General features: G+C 46.1%; 1 protein-coding gene across 1 annotated transcript in view; it reads right to left on the bottom strand.

Annotated features, from left to right (window-relative positions):
• The window catches only part of yeats2 (YEATS domain containing 2), a 189,478-nt gene that overhangs the window by 119,656 nt on the left and 50,504 nt on the right, over positions 1-19,318 (bottom strand). Inside the window, 6 exon segments of the mRNA XM_038815545.1 lie at positions 2,325-2,483; positions 4,837-5,082; positions 7,056-7,329; positions 10,138-10,182; positions 17,575-17,686; positions 18,742-18,903. Coding sequence (XP_038671473.1) covers positions 2,325-2,483; positions 4,837-5,082; positions 7,056-7,329; positions 10,138-10,182; positions 17,575-17,686; positions 18,742-18,903 — 998 coding nt within the window.

The raw sequence follows: 19,318 nt of genomic DNA, 5'->3' as shown, positions 1-19,318 counted from the left end.
GTGAAGTTGTTCATTTTGGCAAGAAGAATAAAAAAGCAAAGTTTATTACGTAAATGGAAAACAACTTCAGAATTCTGAGGCGTGGGGGGGATTTAGATGTTCCTGTGCGTGAATCACAAAAAGTTAGTATGCAAGTAATGGAATGCTATCTTTTATTATGAGAGGAAATTAACATAAAAGTAAGGATTTACACTTCAGTTATACAGGGCATTTGTAAGACCACATCACAAATACTGTTGGAAAAATTACCTAACGACACATCTATCAGTTGGTCTCTCACCGCACAGTTTCAGCACCACTGTATTTTGTTTCTAATTCTTTTGCCTCCTGGTCAAAGATTTTCCCATAAGCATCCTGGTAATGAAATGCGGTTCAAGGGCTAAACTCTTGTATCAGCTGTACGGCACATGTGGCTGTGTGCATCTGGCGCAGCAATCAGTTCAGTAATAGATCAGTTTCTACCTTCCATATTGGTGTAGTGAGCATGTGGAGGCGACAGATTATTTCACATTTGTCCATTCGCTGCAGTGCAGTGGGGCCAACAAACCAGGCAGCATTAATGCACCATTCCTCATCCATTTCCAAATCACACATCAGCTTCACGGCAGCAGTCAGAATCTGAAGGTTGCAGCATCAGGACCTCCATCCAGAATTTCTCCGGGAGAGCGAGGGAACGTGAAAGCGCTCCCACACTGGACGGAGCGGCCACAATAGGGCAAAAGAAGGGGAGCGGCCTGTGCGGGCCTGAGGCACTGCCCTGGCTCCAGCCCTCAGCCTGGTCAAGTGCCTGTGCCCGGTTTGTCGCGGGTTGCTGGCAGAGCCGGAAACCTCCCACAAGTCCCGAAAGATGTGTCGTTAGGTAATTTTGATATTCTTAATTCTTCCCCTGTACCAGAACAGGCGCCGGAATGTGGCGACTAGGGGCTTTTCACAGTAACTTCATTGCAGTGTTAATGTAAGTCTATTTATGACAATAAAGATTATTATGATGATGCCGCCATACAGACACTCGCTGTGCCTGGGCTGCTTCCAGCAGATGGTGGAGATCAGTCCGGCTGGCTTACTGGGAGGCGATAGCCACTGGGAAGGTCAGGACCAGTTGGCAGTGGCGGAACCTTAGCCCCGGCAATACAATACAGGGAGAGACCAGTGGAAGCTGTGCGGTTCGGGGAATGGAGTGAGCGAAGAGATCAGAGAGCTGCTCAAACATTTCTCCAAACAACTGTACCAAGTCAAGGAGGCCAACCACAAGGGAATTGGACCAGCTCGTCCTCTTCCTGACTGAGAAACTGAGTACAGAAAAAAAACAACACGCTGAAGCTGGATTTTAACATTTAAAAAAATGTTTTTCCAAGATGCCTGGAGCGTGGCGACGTTTTGCGATCTCTCCCTTACAGATCCTCTTCCTACAGCTTTTAGAACCGTTGTTATAGATGTTGTAGAATCACTAATTACTATACGATGTTCTATGTATTTATGTGTGGAGCGATTTGCCAGGACTGTAAGCAGAACAATACTTTTTACTGTACCTCGGTATACATGACAATAATATATAAATCATATAAATAAATCAAATAAAATAAGGAGTCAAAAGAGTTATATACAGCACAAAAGCAAGCCATAGAATCCACGCCAACTTCCCCCAGAGCAATCCAGTCAGTCCTACTGCCCTACTCAGAAACCTCTGCTGACACCAAGGGCACGATTCTCCCAAAAGGGAACAAAGGTCCCTAGCGATCGCATTTTGAAATGGCATCCCGATCTCCGAGGCTCCCAAAACAATCCCCGACCCCCCCCTTCCCCAAACCCCCCCCCCTCTCAATGGGCAGGATCCATATCTGCATATTTACGTGTGCACTTCAGCTCACTTAAATATGTGCAAGCTGGAGTGTCCCAAGGCCCAGGATCAAATACCCGCAGCTTGGGCTAGGCAGAGTGATACCCTGGTACTCCCGATGCCACCTGGGAACCCTGGGGGGGGGGAGGTGCCATGGCCTGATGAGGTGGGGATCGAGGACCCCCTAGTTGTTAAGTTGGACAATGGGGGGTGGGGACCAGAGGCCATGGTGGGGATCGAGAGATTGAGGCAGCATTTAAAAATGGCGCCCCAATCTCCTCCTGTACTGAGGAGCTGAGTTTGTCAATACAAGAAATTAAGGTAAGTGAGGCTTTGGTGGGGGTTTCCTTACCTAGGCCCAAAACACAGTCCCGTCCTACAGCGGGGTCGTTCTCAGTGCCAATACCCCGCTAAATGCGCCCAAAACGGGACCCTTTTCCCCCCCCAATTAAATCGTATGTGTGTGTGCAGTTTGTCAGATCCATACCCGTGTTTGACGTTGACACTCCAATCACTTGTCCAGGCTTGTCCACTATAATGTAGGGGTTGCTTATGACAGAGACAGACGACCCTTGCTTCATGTGGACAGGAGTAGAGGTTGGCGTACGTGGCAAAGGAGAGTGGCTGGGAGTTGAGATCGGTGATCCTATGGTAATATAAAACGATTAATGAACTTGCTCGCATTTTAAACTTCAAGTCATGGGCCATCATTATATTGCAGTAACCACATTTTGAGCTCTCCCTTTAGATTAGGGGCACAGGTATCAACTAGTGGAAGACAGAGCTACAAAATGCAAAACAACCTTCCTTTCCACCCATTCGATCCTCTTCACTATCCCCCTCCTTTCCATTATTTCTAGATTTCCATAATTACAGCAATTCCATATCTTTAATATGTTTTTCCATAATTCCTTAATTTTCATCATTCCCATCCTATTCATCATCATATAATATGTGTCAGTCGTGGCTGAGCTGGTAGCACTCTGGCCTCTGATTCACAACGTTGTGGGTTCATGTCCCACTCTAGGTATTTGAGCACAAACATTTAGGCTGACTCTGAGAGTGTAAGGCGGGAGGCATCTTCCCTATTACCGAAGTTAAACTCACTGGCCTATAATTTCCTGCTTTCTGCCTACCTCCTTTTTTAAACAGTGGCGTCACGTTTGCTAATTTCCAATCCACCGGGACCACCCCAGAGTCTAGTGAATTTCGGTAAATTATCACTAGTGCATCTGCAATTTCCCTAGCCATCTCTTTTAGCACTCTGGGATGCATTCCATCAGGGCCAGGAGACTTGTCTACCTTTAGCCCCATTAGCTTGCCCATCACTCCCTCCTTAGTGATAACAATCCTCTCAAGGTCCTCACCTGTCATAGCCTCATTTCTATCAGTCGCTGGCATGTTATTTGTGTCTTCCACTGTGAAGACCGACCCAAAAAACCTGTTCAGTTCCTCAGCCATTTCCTCATTTCCCATTATTAAAACTCCCTTCTCATCCTCTAAAGGACCAATATTTACCTTAGCCACTCTTTTTTGTCTTATATATTTGTAAAAACTTTTACTGTCTGTTTTTATATTCTGAGCAAGTTTACTCTCATACTCTATCTTACTCTTCTTTATAGCTTTTTTAGTAGCTTTCTGTTGCCCCCTAAAGATTTCCCAGTCCTCTAATCTCCCAGCAATCTTTGCCACTTTATATGCTTTTTCCTTCAATTTGATACTCTCCCTTATTTCCTTAGATATCCACGGTCGATTTTCCCTCTTTCTTCCGTCCTTCCTTTTTGTTGGTATAAACCTTTGCTGAGCACTGTGAAAAATCGCTTGGAAGGTTCTCCACTGTTCCTCAACTGTTCCACCATAAAGTCTTAGCTCCCAGTCTACCTTAGCTAGTTCTTCTCTCATCCCCTTGTAATCTCCTTTGTTTAAACACAAAACACTAGTATTTGATTTTACTTTCTCACCCTCCATAAATTCCACCATATTGTGATCGCTCCTTCCGAGAGGATCCCTAACTATGAGATCATGAATCAATCCTGTCTCATTACACAGGACAAGATCTAGGACCGCTTGTTCCCTCGTAGGTTCCATTACATCGGGATCGGGAATGCATTGCCTAAAAAGGGCAACTGAAAGGAAAACAGTTGAAGTGCTATGGAGGAAAAGGTGGATGAGTAAGAGTGGCTAAATTGCTCTTGCAGAAGCTAGCACTGGCATGATAGGCTAAATGGCCTCTCTCTGCACCATTCTATGATTCCACAATAAGAGCAGGATGTTACCACGGTGCCCTGGCCAATAGTTATCCCTCAACCAACATAATAACAGATCATCAGGTCACTGTCTCAAATTCCATTGTGGGACCTTAGTTGTGCACAAGTTGGCTGCTGTGTTCCTTACGTTACAACAGAGACTACACTCCAAAAGTGTTTAATTGGCCATGAAGTGGTTTTAAACATCCTGGGGTCATGAAGGCTCAATGGCTTTGCAAATCTTTCTTTTGATCATTCCATCTTTTCCACTTACCATCCTTTGCATCCCCTCCAGCTATGCCCATCCTTTCCGACACTGAGACCCTTAACAACATTCCATCTTTTCCAACACTTTATTCTACTAACTTTTGCATCCTTTCTCGAGTTCCCACCTTGTCATGATTCCCATCCTTTCCATAAATATTCTGTTTTTGTTGAAGGAGCTGTTTTCTGAAGCAACATCGGGGTAACAGAGACCGCTGAAGGTAAACAGCAGGGTGAAATGTCTGGTGGGATAACCTAATATTAACTCCTCTCTTTATTTTTGTCAATCTTAGAACGGTGTTTTTGAGCCTCCCCTCATTAGGCCTGATGTACGTACTCAGTCATGATATTTTCTAGAATTTTCCTTTTTTAATTGTATGCTTCTTCATAACATATTTTTCCCTCTCTCGTGGTGTGGAACAATCTGGATTTTCAGACTTTCCAGCACTGTGTGTTTCATACATCCCTTAATGTTGAGAACAGGTGTACCTGACACAATTTTGCAGCTCATGGTGATGGGCTGGAAGGACTTTCCCGGAGAGTCAGCAGGACTGGGGAGCTGCCCCTGCGGGACAATCTTGCAACTGGCTGTGATTGGTTGGAATGCCGAGTTCCCATGTGTCCCAAACGTGACCTTCTGAGTGGCCAGCGGCCTGGTTGGTGTGCGCTCCAGGGAAGACTGTCCCGAGTGACTGCTAGAACCCACTTCACTTTTAACAGGGAGTTCCACCTTAACTGTAAATACAAAAGAAACAGAAGCATGTTCCATTAGTACTTGAGGATTGCAACCTGCATTAATCCTCCACCTTTCTTGAGGTTTGATTCATGTACAAATGTAAACTCTTTCCTAATCATAGCTAATCTAGGAGCCTGTTTCATCATTAAATTACACCATGTCTGATCTGTATTTTAACTCCATTTACCTTCATTGATTCCATAACTCGTACTACCGTTGCCGAACAAGATCGATCAATCTCATTTTTGAAATATTCAACTGATCTAATCTCACCAATACTTTGTGGGAGAGAGTTCCAGAATTTCACTCCCATTTCTGCAAGTGCTTCCTGACATTGTGCATGAACAGTCCAGTTCTAGTTTTAAGGTTACACCACCCTCACCTCCTTGTTCTGGACTCTCCGACCAGAGAAAAATGTTCCTCTCTATCTACTCTATCAAATCCTTTAAATAGCTTAAACACTTCAATTAGGCCGTCCCATCAATGCTCAGTAAATACAAGTCTAATTTATGTAACCATCTAGAGCAGTAATGGACAAACTCGGTTAGTGAGTTGGCCGCATAAGTGGCCCTCCTTTATCTCAGTGGGCCGCAAGATTGAAATCGGGCTTGTTCACTAACAATGGCCCCATTAATAAGATTAAATACATTTAGTATACGTCAAATATTTCATAACGAGTTATAGAAAATGCTTAATCATTTATATAATATTAGAATTAACATCAACTTCAAATGTTAAAAACAAAATAAATATTTACACTTTGGCCGCAGGGGGAGTGCACGGCTCTCACAGTCAATGTTGTGAGCAATCAACAAGCACTTGACTTCACTTGCCCTTGCTTTGCGTGTAACACTTCAGTCATACCGGTAGGAAAAAAAACTACCCGGACGGAAAACAGCAGGATGTGGGAGCCCTGCAACGGTCAACAAAATGTCTCATGGGCTGCACTCAGACCCCAGGTGGGCTGCACTTGGCCCACCATTGACCACTGCGTAAGATAGGACTGGTCAAAAGCTGGGACATTACACTTTGCCTCTCGGCTAGGGGGAGGCAATCATGGCATTTACTTTTTCTCCCTCTGTCCTGAAGGTTGCTTCCATAGACCTTTCGGGGCATCATCCAAACAGGCAATTGTGACAAGACAGCACAGTGTAATTTGTAAATTCAGCCCCTCAAATGCATTATGTCACATAGATTCATATTTTGCTCATTACTACAAGCTTTTCATTAATTATACCCACCTGCTTCTTTACGGAACTGACAGAAAAAGACTCAAATGGAATCACTTTTACAAACAAAACACAGAACCTGGGCCTTGAGATTCTGCTGTGCAGAATTATTAGCATACAAGTACTTTAAACAGCTGCATGTATTATCTGGAACATATTTAAACAAGCTTTCCCGTCGGTGTTTGGTTTGAATTTTTACAAAAGTGCATATCTGGCTCACTGTTTCAGGTTTGCACATGTTTACTGTTTAATTTTAGGATTAGTGGTTATGTGTAAGGTTCAGTGTTTAGTTTTGGATATTGTGGCTTTTCTATGTAGGTCCATTTTTGGTTCACGGTTTTTCATGTCTGTGACTGTGTTTGCTTTGGGGTTTGTTCATACTGGTGTTGGATTTAGGGTGTGTGTGTTTGTGTGTGTGTGTGTGTATGTGTGTGTGTGTGTGTGTAATTTCATGTTTGGTTTGCATATTATATGTACATGTGTGAGTCCATGATTGGTTTTGGGACTTGAACATGCACCTGTGGTTCTATTTTTCCTTCAAGTTTGTGCATCCATGTGTGTATTTCCTTGTTTGGTTTAGGGGACTTGTACATACTTATACATTCGACTCAGTTTGGAGGTTGTACGTAATAGTTTAGCACTATTTGGTTTTGGGTTGCAAACAGACACGTGTGACTCCATGTTTGGTATGGGGTTTGTACCCAGGTACATGTGGCTCGTGGGTGATGCAAGACCCATCTCACCTTTTTCTGAAGTGAATCCCAGAGAGTCGTGTGACTGCTTTGCAGAAGCTGAGCTCAAAGCTGCTGCGGACACATGAACACCTCCTGCTGACGTCATTGGGGGAGTGGAGGACATTGCAGGTTGCGAGGGGGTGACAGACTGAGGGGTCCTGCTGCAGGAGGAGGAGCAGGAGGAGGATGAAGACAGAAGTACTGCAGTGGAGCCAGAAGGAGGCACTGCTCTGGGAAGGTACTCCTCCCCAAGAGAGTCACGGTGAAGTTCAACGTCCACCACCTGTTCCAAGGGGAACATAAGAGAGAACACCATCATTACAGCACGAACAATGTTTCAAATAAGGCAGACAGAAAGATGCACAGTGCCTGTATGAGCACAGGAATGGGCTACAATCTAAACCGAGATATATTCAAAATAGTCCCTTCCATATCAGAAAACATCAGGAGAGTTACCAAACAAAACTTGACACCCACCCACGTAAAGATACAACAGAACAGGTGATCACAAAATTGGTCAAACAGATTTTATGCAGTGTCTTAGCTGGGATGAGAGGTTTAAAAAAGAAAAAGGCTCAAAATAAAAGCAAAATGTTTATAGAGGGAATTCCAGAACTTCGGGCCTAGGCAGCTGAAGGCCATCAATGGTAGAGCAATGAAAATAGGAGATTTAGGTGGCCAGATTTAGAGCAATGGTCTCGGAGGTTACAAAGGCCATGCGGGGTGAGGCCATGAATTTCAAAGTATGGCTGAAAATTTTAAAATTGAACCGTTGCCGGGCTACACTCCATAAATTTAGAAATGATGTTGCCAATATTACTGCATGAAATCACAACACATCAGCTGGCCAAAACCAACCTCTAATTTAAAGGAGACACTTGTCTCCTTGTTTCAACTTTAATTTTAGGCTAACACCAGCACCATGAAAGTGGTCAGAGGAAAATCATATGTGTGGATTAAGCATTTGATAATTACCACACACGGTAATTTCTATGTTATTAATATAAATGAGAGATTTAGGGCACGATTCTCCAGATCCGTGACTAAGTGATCTCGTCAGCAGGAAAGCAATAGAGATTTCCGTTGGCTCTCGGAGCGGCCCAAACATGCCATGCAATAGCTGTTTGAAATTTGTTTTACCTCGAACGGGTTTTCATTGCCATTCAATGGTACTCCATGGTCGACATTGGTACTGAGTGGAGCAGGACCTAATCTCTCTGACAGGTCCTGCATCTCAGAGTCTGGGGCGCCATGTTTAAAGGGTACCCCAATCTCAAAATGCTGCTGCAGCAACCCCTAGATCGCCGGCAGGGTACCCCTCTCCACCCTAATTGCTGGTGAGGGGCCCCTTCATCAGAATCCCCCCGCCGCCATTCTCTGCCGTCACCCACCCTTCAGCTGCTCTTTCAAGGCAGCACTTGAGAACGAAGAGGCAGCCTTATAACAAAAACTGCTTTTAGAGGAACAGCTGCTCCCCTGAGTTAATGGATCCTTGCAGAGCCAAATAAATAACAATCTTATTCCCCCTTTGAAACTGCCTTGGCCTGTCAATCAAAAAAACCTGTTAGGAGACATTGGTGTGCGAAATTGATTGTAAACAATGTAGTTCAAAGCTTTTAGCCTTCAAGGCATGCACACAGGATTCTATACTTCAAAAGGGCAATTAAATGGACTATGAGAAACCACTTCAAAGTTTTACACCACTTTAATGGGGTTACTTTTACCATCACCTCACAGACCTTTAAACTAGGCACCCTGACAGACTTTTAAAAAGCGTTTAAGGGTACAGATGAGAACACTTGGGGTCGGGTTCTCCAGTTCCTTTCTCGGTGACGTGCCATTCACTGGCGGCAGGATTCTATCTTCCTGCTGCTTGTCAATAGGATTTCCCATTGTAACCATCGGAGGCCGCCAGGAACCCTACAGGAGTGGGTGTGTGCCGGTGGGAAATGTGAATTGCAACGACTGGAGAAGTCTGGCCTTTCACTTTATTATGAAACAAACTTGAAATTTTAGATAGACTGACTGACTGTTGAAAGGGTTTAAATGCTGCAGGTGAGAAGAGCAGCCAAATGAGCTTCATCCCAGGAAGGACCCTGACCTCAACCCAGCACGGGCCTCCCTGACCCCCACCTCCCATGAAGAACCTCCCCCATGGAGGCAATTGTAGGGAGGGCACTTGCCACCCCTCAGACTGTGAGCCACCAGGTCCACGTCCTCAGGACTTGCACCAATTCAAGCCTGTGGGATTCTCGGCTGAGATAGAACATAGAACAGTACAGCACAGAACAGGCCCTTCGGCCCTCGATGTTGTGCCGAGTAATGATCACCCTTACTCAAGTCAACGTATGCACCCTATACCAGTAACCTTATTTTTTAGGACACTACGGGCAATTTAGCATGGCCAATCCACCTAACCCGCACATCTTTGGACTGTGGGAGGAAACCGGAGCACCCGGAGGAAACCCACGCACACACGGGGAGGACGTGCAGACTCCGCACAGACAGTGACCCAGCCGGGAATCGAACCTGGGACCCTGGAGCTGTGAAGCATTTATGCTAACCACCATGCTACCGTGCTGCCCACAAGATGGCTGGTGCATTCCAGCTGGCATGTTAATCGGCCATCCTTATCATCAATAACAAGCAAAACAGCTCCAATGAGCCATTTGCATCTTCCCGCTGGGTCAAGGCGGGAAACCCATTATGGCCATCGGGGCAGGGTGGGAGACTCGCAAATAGTTTGATGCTGGCATAAATCCCGATTTTGGCCCGACGCGGGATTCGGCAGGTCATCACGAATCCCGTGGCTCACGGGCGGTCCCGGAGAATCCCGGCCTCAATATTTCAGCAGTGGGATGGAATGAAGAAAATCCCAATTTGGATTCCTCTTCTTGTCCCCTTACACAGACATTTGCCGCTAATTTACATATTGCTGGCTGGCTCAGACTCACTGTCCAGGTTCATGTCTGAGCAATGGAGGTGTGGTTGAAATCGTACCCCGAGGGGTCGCAGCTACATAACTGAAAGAACCAAGTGGACAAGGAAGCTACAGAAGGAAAAGGAGAGCGGGATAAAGATGAAAGCATACCGTTTCTGCACCAAGTGTCTGCAAACCAGTGTAAGTTCTGTCCAGCTGTGGGTAAAAAACATCAAACTCAAATCAACAAAGCAAAAGACAGCTGCGTATATTCAATACAACCATTGCAATAAGAAAATGGTGGTACAGTCACTGAGTACAGTCGTGGGTCAGTCCTTTCTGGGGCCTCACATCCGATCTAACCCAAAGTAATGCTATGTTAGCTGGCTAAATTTTCCACTCCGAGAGTAGGCATGGGCAAAATACTTGGGTCTAAAGTCTCTTCTCTGTGTAGGCAAGCTGTAAACTGATCAACCACAAGCCTCACATAGACCCAAATTTAGAATCGAACCCAGATGATGGTTGATGTTGGATATTGAAATGTCAGACTAGGTGAGCACTGGATCACTTTACTGATATTCAGCAAAAGGAGCTTCATTTTGCATCTATTTTGTGTAACCTGGAACCACTCAATGAGTCGATATAGAGAGAGCGTCAGAGCGTACATATCATGCCAGCTGGCCTTAGTGGTAACACTCTCATCTCTCAGCCTGCTCGGGGATCCCAGCTCCACTCCAGGACATGAGCACATCTTCCAGACTGTCACCAGTGCATACTGAAGGTGTCGGAGGTGCAAACTTTTATATGGAATATTAAACTGAGGTCCTGACTGCCTGCAGATCGTAGAATCATAGAATTTACAATGCAGAAGGAGGCCATTTGGCCCATCAAATCCGCAACAGCCCTTGGAAAGAGCACCAGACTTAAGCCAACGCCTCCACCCTATCCCCGTAACCCAATAACCCCACCTATCCTTTCTGACACAAGGGGAAATTTAGCATGGCCAATCCACCTAACCTGCACATCTTTGGAGTGTGGGAGGAAACGGGAGCACCCAGAGGAAACCCACGCAAACACAGGGAGAAACTGCAAACTCCACACAGTCACCCGAAGCCGGAATTGAACCTGGGCCCTTGAGCTGCGAGGCAGCAATGCCAACCACTGCGTCACTATGCCGCCCTACAGCACGACACGAGGAACAGTAGGAATACATCTGTTGTCTTGGGAAATACTTATAACTCAATAACTCAACCAACACTATTGCTGTTTGTGGGAGTTTGCCGTGAGAAATTGCAACCAGGTTTCCCTACATTACTCCCACTGACTCCCACTAATATCCGCTACAAGCCCACTGACTCTCACAGCTATCTGGACTACAGTTCTTCGCACCCTACACCCTGTAAGGACTCGATCCCTTTCTCTCAACTTCTTCGCCTCTGTCGCATTTGTTCCGATGACGCCACTTTCCAAAATGGTACTTTGAAAATGTATTTCTTCTTCCTCAACCATGATTTCCCACCTACATTTGTGGACAGGGCCCTCAAGAGTGTGTGGTCCATCTCCCGTGCCTTTACCCTCGCCCCCTCCACACCCTCCCAGAGCAAGGATAGAGTCCCCCTCGTTCTCACATTTCATCCCACCAGCCTCCGTATACAAAGCATAATCCTCCGTCATTTTCGCCAACTCCAGCGTGATGCCACCACCAAACACATCTTCCCTTCACTCCCTCTGTCAACATTCCGCAGAGACCATTCCCTCCGAGACAATATAGTCCACTCCTCAACCATAGCCAGTACCTCTCCCATCACCCATGGCACCTTCCCATGCAATCGCAGGTGTAACACCTGCCCCTTTACCTCTTCCATGCTTAACATCCCAGGCCCAAAACACTCATTCCAGGTTAAGCAGCGTTTCACTTGCATCTCTTCCAATTTGGTCTATTGCACTCGCTGCTCCCAATGTGGTCTCCTCTATATCGGAGACACCAAACGCAGACTGGGTGATCGCTTTGCTGAGAATCTTCGGTCTGTGCGCATTTAGGACCCTGACCCTCCTGCTGCTTGCCATTTTAACAAAAGACCCTGTTCCCATGCCCACATGTCTGTTCTTTGCCTGCTGCAATGTTCCAGTGAAGCTCAACGCAAACTGGAGGAACAACACCTCATCTTCCGGTTAGGCATGCTACAGCCTTCCGGCCTGAACATCGAATTCAACAACTTCAGATGATCAGCTCTACCCCACCTCAACCCATTTGTTTTCATCCCATTTCATTTTAACTGTCTTTTACCATTTCTTTCTTTCTTAATATATATTTAATTTCCCCCCCCAAATCTTAGCCACCTTTCCTTTACCTTTCTCCTCTTTGTTTCCCCCCTTCCGCTCCCCCCACATCTACAGTTCATCCTCTGATGTTAGTTTCCCTGCTGTTTGACCTTTCACATCTTTTGTTCTCTCTGGGGACTGCCATTAACACTCTTTTCCCTTGGTTTCTGTGGCCATTAGCACCCGGTTTCCCTGGGTTTCTGTGGCTATGACTCATCTTTCGTTCTCACTCCACAGTATAAATATTTCCCACTTTCTCAATCTGTTAGCTTTGACAAAGAGTGGTCGGACTTGAAATGTTAGCTCTTTTCTCTCCCTACAGATGCTGCCAGACCTGCTGAGACTTTCCAGCATTTTCTCTTTTGTTTCATATTCCAGCATCTGCAGTAATTTGCTTCTTTCCCTACATTACGACAGGAGCTACATTGCAGAACCATTTCATTGGCTGGGAAGTACCCTAGATGTCCTGAGAATGTCAAACTTGTCAAATAAATACGAATGTTTTTCTTCATTGCATCTAATCTACACTATATCTCATTTAGGAAGTCCCAATATGACAGTAGTGAAGGCGCTTTACTCTGTATCTAGCCCACGTTGTACTTCCCCTGGAAGAGATTGACGAGGCACTGCATTTATTTTCCATGTTTTTTTAAAAGTGGGCATTGCAGGATGTGCCAGCATTTATTGCCCATCCCTAATTGCCCTCGAGAGGGCAGTTAAAAGTCAACTACTCTGCTGTGAGTCTGCAGGCTTGCAGGCCAGACCAGGTAAGGACAACAGGTTTCCTTCCCTAAGGACATGAGTGAACCTGATGGTTTTTTACGACAATCGACAATGGTTCCATGATCATTGTTAGGCTTGTAATTCCAGATTTTAAAAAAATATAAATTTAGAGTACCCAATTCATTTTTATTCTCAATTAAGGAATTCACGGACCCATCTTTTGGGTTGTGGAGGCGGGACCGATGCAGACAAGGGGAGAATGTGCAACCTCCACACGGACAGTGACCCGGGGTCAGGAACTAACCCGGGTAACTCCAGATTTTTATTGAATTCAAATTGCATTATATGCAGTGGCAGGATTTGAACCTGAATCCCCAGAGCATTACTCTGAACCTCTGGTTTATTAGTCCAGTGAAAATACCACTATGCCACCGCCTCCCCATACGTGACCCATAATGTACCCGAGTTGGGACAGCTTAATATTCCATTACAGTCCTAACATAATTGAAGAATAGAATCATAGAATTTACAGTGCAGAAGGAGGCCATTCAGTCCATCAAGACTGCACCGGGCCTTGGAAAGAGCACCCTACCTAAGCCCACACCTCCACCCTATTCCCGTAATCCAGTAACCCCACCTAAACATTTTTGGACATTGATGGCAATTTATCATGGCCAATCCACCTAACCTGCACATCTTTGGACTGTGGGCGGAAACCGGAGCACCCGGAGGAAACCCACGTAGACACGGAGAGAACGTGCAAACTCCATACAGACAGTGACCCAAGCCAGGAATCGATCCTGGGACCCTGGAGATTTGAAGCAACTGTGCTAACCACTGTGCTTCCGTACCAGTGGGGGAATGCTGCCACAGGGTCTCCAAAATCTGGGGTTAGGTCACTTGAGGAAGGTGGGGGTAGGATACATAAGATATAGAAGAGTAAAGCTTTCTTCAAACGCCCCCATTAAACACTCCCAGGTCAGGTTAGCTGCAGAATGAAACTGTCACACCACTCCCTAATGATGTGAGCAGAAGGAGTGCACATGCCTCCGAGTGAGATCATGGGAAAGAGTGCTGTGCTCTTCTGTATAGTCATTCTAAGTATAACAAGCAAAGATATCTCCATCCTGCCTAGATAATGCTCTTTAGGTTTAATTTGCTGCTTATGTGCAGCCTATCTGTGGCATTCCCTTTACTCGGAAACTGAAAATTTAGACCGTTCACAACATGGTGCCAGGTTTACAATGTGTAGCCACGCTGATGGTGAGGAGCCGCATTGACACGGTGCAACTACGCTCATAACAAGGAGACGGTGAGGAGCCATGATCAGGATGTAATGCAATGCTCACATACCTCTGACCCCATTTCTGTGCACACTGGAGTCTGACCCCACAATGGCCCCGGAGGGCAGGTTCTCCACTCTTGCTCTCTCTCTCTCCCCAGAATGTCTGTGTAAACTGTCTTTAACACAGTACCTAGAGTCATAGAATGGTTAGAGCATAGGAGGCCATTCAGCCCACTGTATCGTGTCAGCTCTCTGGAACAGCAACTCAGCTCATTCATCAAGCTTTTACCCATAGCCCTGCAAAAAGTTCTATTTTCAAATAATGATCCAACTTTACATTGAAAGCTACAACTGAAGCTGCTTCCATCCCACTCTCAGCCAGTGCATTCCATCCCAGTCTCAGCCAGTGGATTCCATCCCAGTCTCAGGCAGTGCATTCCATCCCACTCTCAGCCAGTGCATTCCACCCCGGCTTCAGCCAGTGCATTCCATCCCAGTCTCAGCCAGTGCATTCCATCCCACTCTCAGCAAGTGCATTCCATCCCACTCTCAGCCAGTGCATTCCACCCCGGCTTCAGCCAGTGCATTCCATCCCAGTCTCAGCCAGTGCATTCCATCCCACTCTCAGCCAGTGCATTCCATCCCAGTCTCAGCCAGTGCATTCCACCCACTCTCAGGCAGTGCATTCCATCCCACTCTCAGCCAGTGCATTCCACCCCAGCCTCAGCCAGTGCATTCCACCCCAGCCTCAGCCAGTGCATTTCACCCCAGCCTCAGCCAGTGCATTCCACCCCGGCCTCAGCCAGTGCATTCCATCCCACTCTCAGCCAGTGCATTCCACCCCAGCCTCAGCCAGTGCATTCCACCCCAGCCTCAGCCAGTGCATTCCACCCCGGCCTCAGCCAGTGCATTCCACCCCGGCCTCAGCCAGTGCATTCCACCCCGGCCTCAGCCAGTGCATTCCACCCCGGCCTCAGCCAGTGCATTCCACCCCGGCCTCAGCCAGTGCATTCCATCCCGGCCTCAGCCAGTGCATTCCATCCCAGTCTCAGTCAGTGCATTCTACCCCGGCCTCAGCCAGTGCATTCCATCCCGGTCTCAGCCAGTGCATTCTACCCCGGCCTCAGCCAGTGCATTCCATCCCAGTCTCAGCCAGTGCATTCCATCCCAGTCTCAGCCAGTGCATTCCATCCCAGTCTCAGCCAGTGCATTCCATCCCAGTCTCAGCCAGTGCATTCCATCCCAGTCTCAGCCAGTGCATTCCATCCCAGTCTCAGCCAGTGCATTCCATCCCAGTCTCAGCCAGTGCATTCCATCCCAGTCTCAGCCAGTGCATTCCATCCCAGTCTCAGCCAGTGCATTCCATCCCGGTCTCAGCCAGTGCATTCCATCCCGGTCTCAGCCAGTGGATTCCATCCCAGTCTCAGCCAGTGCATTCCATCCCAGTCTCAGCCAGTGCATTCCATCCCAGTCTCAGCCAGTGCATTCCATCCCAGTCTCAGCCAGTGCATTCCATCCCAGTCTCAGCCAGTGCATTCCATCCCAGTCTCAGCCAGTGGATTCCATCCCAGTCTCAGCCAGTGCATTCCATCCCAGTCTCAGCCATTGCATTCCACCCCGGCCTCAGCCAGTGCATTCCATCCCAATCTCAGCCAGTGCATTCCATCCCACTCTCAGCCAGTGCATTCCATCCCAGTCTCAGCCAGTGCATTCCACCCTGGCCTCAGCCAGTGCATTCCATCCCAATCTCAGCCAGTGCATTCCACCCCGGCCTCAGCCAGTGCATTCCATCCCAGTCTCAGCCAGTGCATTATGTCAGCGTCCTTTGGTTCTCCACCCGTCTGCCAAAGGGAACAGTTTCTCCCTATCTACTCTGTCCAGACCCCTCATGGTTTTCAATAGGTCTTTCAAATCTCCTCTCATCCTCCTCTTCTCTAAAGAGAACAACCCCAACTTCTCCAATCTATCCACATAACTGACAGTTCCAGGGTAGAGGGACATTCTCGTGAATCTTTTCCACATCCTCTCTAATGCTTTCACATTCCTCCTGAAGTGTGGGGCTCATGTAAGGGAAACAGCCTTCAAGACAGTTAACCTGAAACCACAGCCACCGTACCAATAGAATCAAACGATTGGCAACTTTGTTTTCTGGAGTCAAGGCCACAACTTTCCCAAAGATAAGGTAAAGTCAACATAGTCCCAGATGACCATAAGGTGCCTTCCGCTTTTGGGAGGAGAGCTGACTGGTGGTGATTTAACCTGAGGATCATGCGAGGGGCAAGGTTTAGAAGGCAGGGCCATCATGAATAACCTGAGCTGGCGTGGGAATTGAACCCGCGCTTGCTCTGCATCATGAACCAGCTGTGTAGCAAAGTGAGCTAATTGCCTTTTACACCCACCTGAGAGGACAGATTCAGTTCAACATCTCATCTGAAAGATGACACCTCTGACACTGCAACACTCCCTCGCTTAGATTATGCACTAGATTATATACTGAACACTCTGTTAAGTGACTCCAACACAAAACCTTCTGACTCAGAGGCAACGGTGACATCAGGTGACATATAAGAATCATACACACAGTCAATCACGATCACACACACACACACGATCCGTTCTAAGTCTGATGCGTTCTGTAAAGTGTGGGTCCCCTATCTCAAATTTATACGCTAGCCTTGTCTGAGTTACTACTGTTAGATTTCCCATGAGCTATATTGTTCTCGCAATACATGAAGGTGTGTGACCCGAGATGTTATCCGATCTTATTTACATGGCCTTGTCCTTTTTCTCCTTGTTTCTTTCTGATTCATCTGGTATTAAAACTGGAGGGACCAGTTCATGAAGTCTGTTATTCTAAAGTCATCCAATCTTGTTCATTCTCATATTAGCACGAATCTTGTTCTGTATTGTACCTGTTTTGCATTGAAAATGTTTTTTGTTAATTTATTTGCAATAAATTTTAAAAACCTAATAAAAAATATATTTTTTTTAAAACCCAAGCTGAGGAGACGGCACAATTTTGCTGTAATCGGAGCTAGGTGCTGAGATCATCGGAAAAAGAATCAGGAATAAGTCATCCAGATCCTCAAACCTGATCTGTCATTCAACTAGATTAACACTGATCCACACCTTTATATCTCTTGATACCTTTACTTGATCAAAAAAACTATTGATCTCAGTCCTGACTGAGCCCAATTTGTGTCGCTAATTGCAGCATGCAGATCGAGAAAATATACACGCTATGTCTGGGGCACAGCTTCACCCAAAAAGTATTGTACCTTCAGCTGGTGAATTATGTCTATTCTCTTGTTGCGCAGGTCCCTGAAGTGGATCTGAATGCGAACAGGGAATTCACCCCAGCCTCGTCTGGTCAGGTGAAATGGTGGTTCACTATTCAGAAAAGAGAAAAAAAATAAAAAAATAATTCAACACTAAAAATCATTGAGACAACAACAACAAAGCACTGCCAATGTGTTTCACGTGACTTATTATTCACTTTCCCGCCATCTACTAAACGTGACAACACATCCTAGCTCTGGGTATCGCAGCCAAAATAAAAAGATAAATGCTCTACTCACGAGGAATGTGCTGACGAAAGGAGAGGGTACACGTGTGCTTTGATTATAAAGACCTTGGGGTACCCAAGGCCTGGAATTGGTTGCGTTTTTGTTGTCCCTGCCCTTGGAGTGTTTGAGGGAATATTATTGAGGGAGCTTTATCCTGTATCAAATCAGTGCTACTCCCGAGTTGGGAGTGTTTGATGGGACGGTGTAGAGGAAACTTTACCCTGTATTGAGATTATGCTTGATGCTGACATGCTTTCGAAATGAAATGAAATGAAATGAAAATCGATTATTGTTGCAAGTAGGCTTCAAATGAAGTTACTGTGAAAAGCCCCTAGTCGCCACATTCCGGCGCCTGTTCGGGGAGGCTGGTACGGGAATTGAACCGTGCTGCTGGCCTGCTTTGGTCTGCTTTAAAAGCCAGCGCTGTAGCCCTGTGCTAAACCAGCCACTGTGGCAATTCAGTGACAATCCTGTGACAATCTACCAGTGCTGTTCCTGATGAGTCTGGCAACCAAAATTACAGGTGTTTCTGAGAGGCTGCGGTACAAATGATGTTCAGCTAAAGTCTTACTTCTACTAAATAAAACCGACTTCGCTACATAATCAAGGGGCACGGAAACAAATCAATATGTTTCAACAAAAAAAAAATCCACTCGACATTCATTGAGCAATAAATACAATTCATAACTTTCAGTCCTTTTAATTAAGATACACTATTTGTTACCCTCTGTCCTCAATGTTAGCTTTTGTACAATACTATTCACAGGTCCTGGTTGTGTACAAACTACCTGACTGCCATCCTTCTGATTTACCCGATTTTGAATCTGATTATCTAATGCTGAGCCCAAGTGATGCACAAGGTGAGATACTAAGCCATACCTGACTTCCACCAGGTCATTTGGCTTGTAGCTGGGATGTAAGAAGAACCAAACCTTCTTCACAAAATGGTCAATCGTGGGCTCCTTCCGTGAACCTCGCACATAAACCATCCATTTGTGGGTGGACTGATCATTGTCCTCCCTTTTGTCTGGGGGAATATACCTGTAAAATAACAAATCAAGTCAACTGAAGAGACAACTTGTAACTCATCCCACTGACAAATCCCCTAAACCTTTTTCGGGATGTCACAGGTGAAGAGCGTGAAGCTTCAACGGTGATGAGTTTCTGGAAAAAAAGAGCAGAGTTTTCCCAGGCAGACTGGGAAAGGGAACAGCAGTCAGTCAGCGAAAAAAGAAAAGAGCAGGAATTAGCGCAGGGACCAAGACAAGGAGCACAAACTAGACCCAAGATATTGAGAAAAGGAGCAAACTATTATTATTATAATTTAATTCGAACAAGGGCCGAGAATGGGAGTAGGAATTAGCACAGCGACTGGGAAAGGGATGGATGAACAGCAGCAGGTTCATTATTTTCAGTGCGTAGATAACATGAATAAGTTAAAAAGTTGATTGAATTC

Source organism: Scyliorhinus canicula, chromosome 13 (genome assembly GCF_902713615.1).
Source record: "Scyliorhinus canicula chromosome 13, sScyCan1.1, whole genome shotgun sequence".
In the NCBI taxonomy this organism is placed as follows: domain Eukaryota; kingdom Metazoa; phylum Chordata; class Chondrichthyes; order Carcharhiniformes; family Scyliorhinidae; genus Scyliorhinus; species Scyliorhinus canicula.
This window is presented reverse-complemented; position numbering and strand designations above follow the sequence as displayed.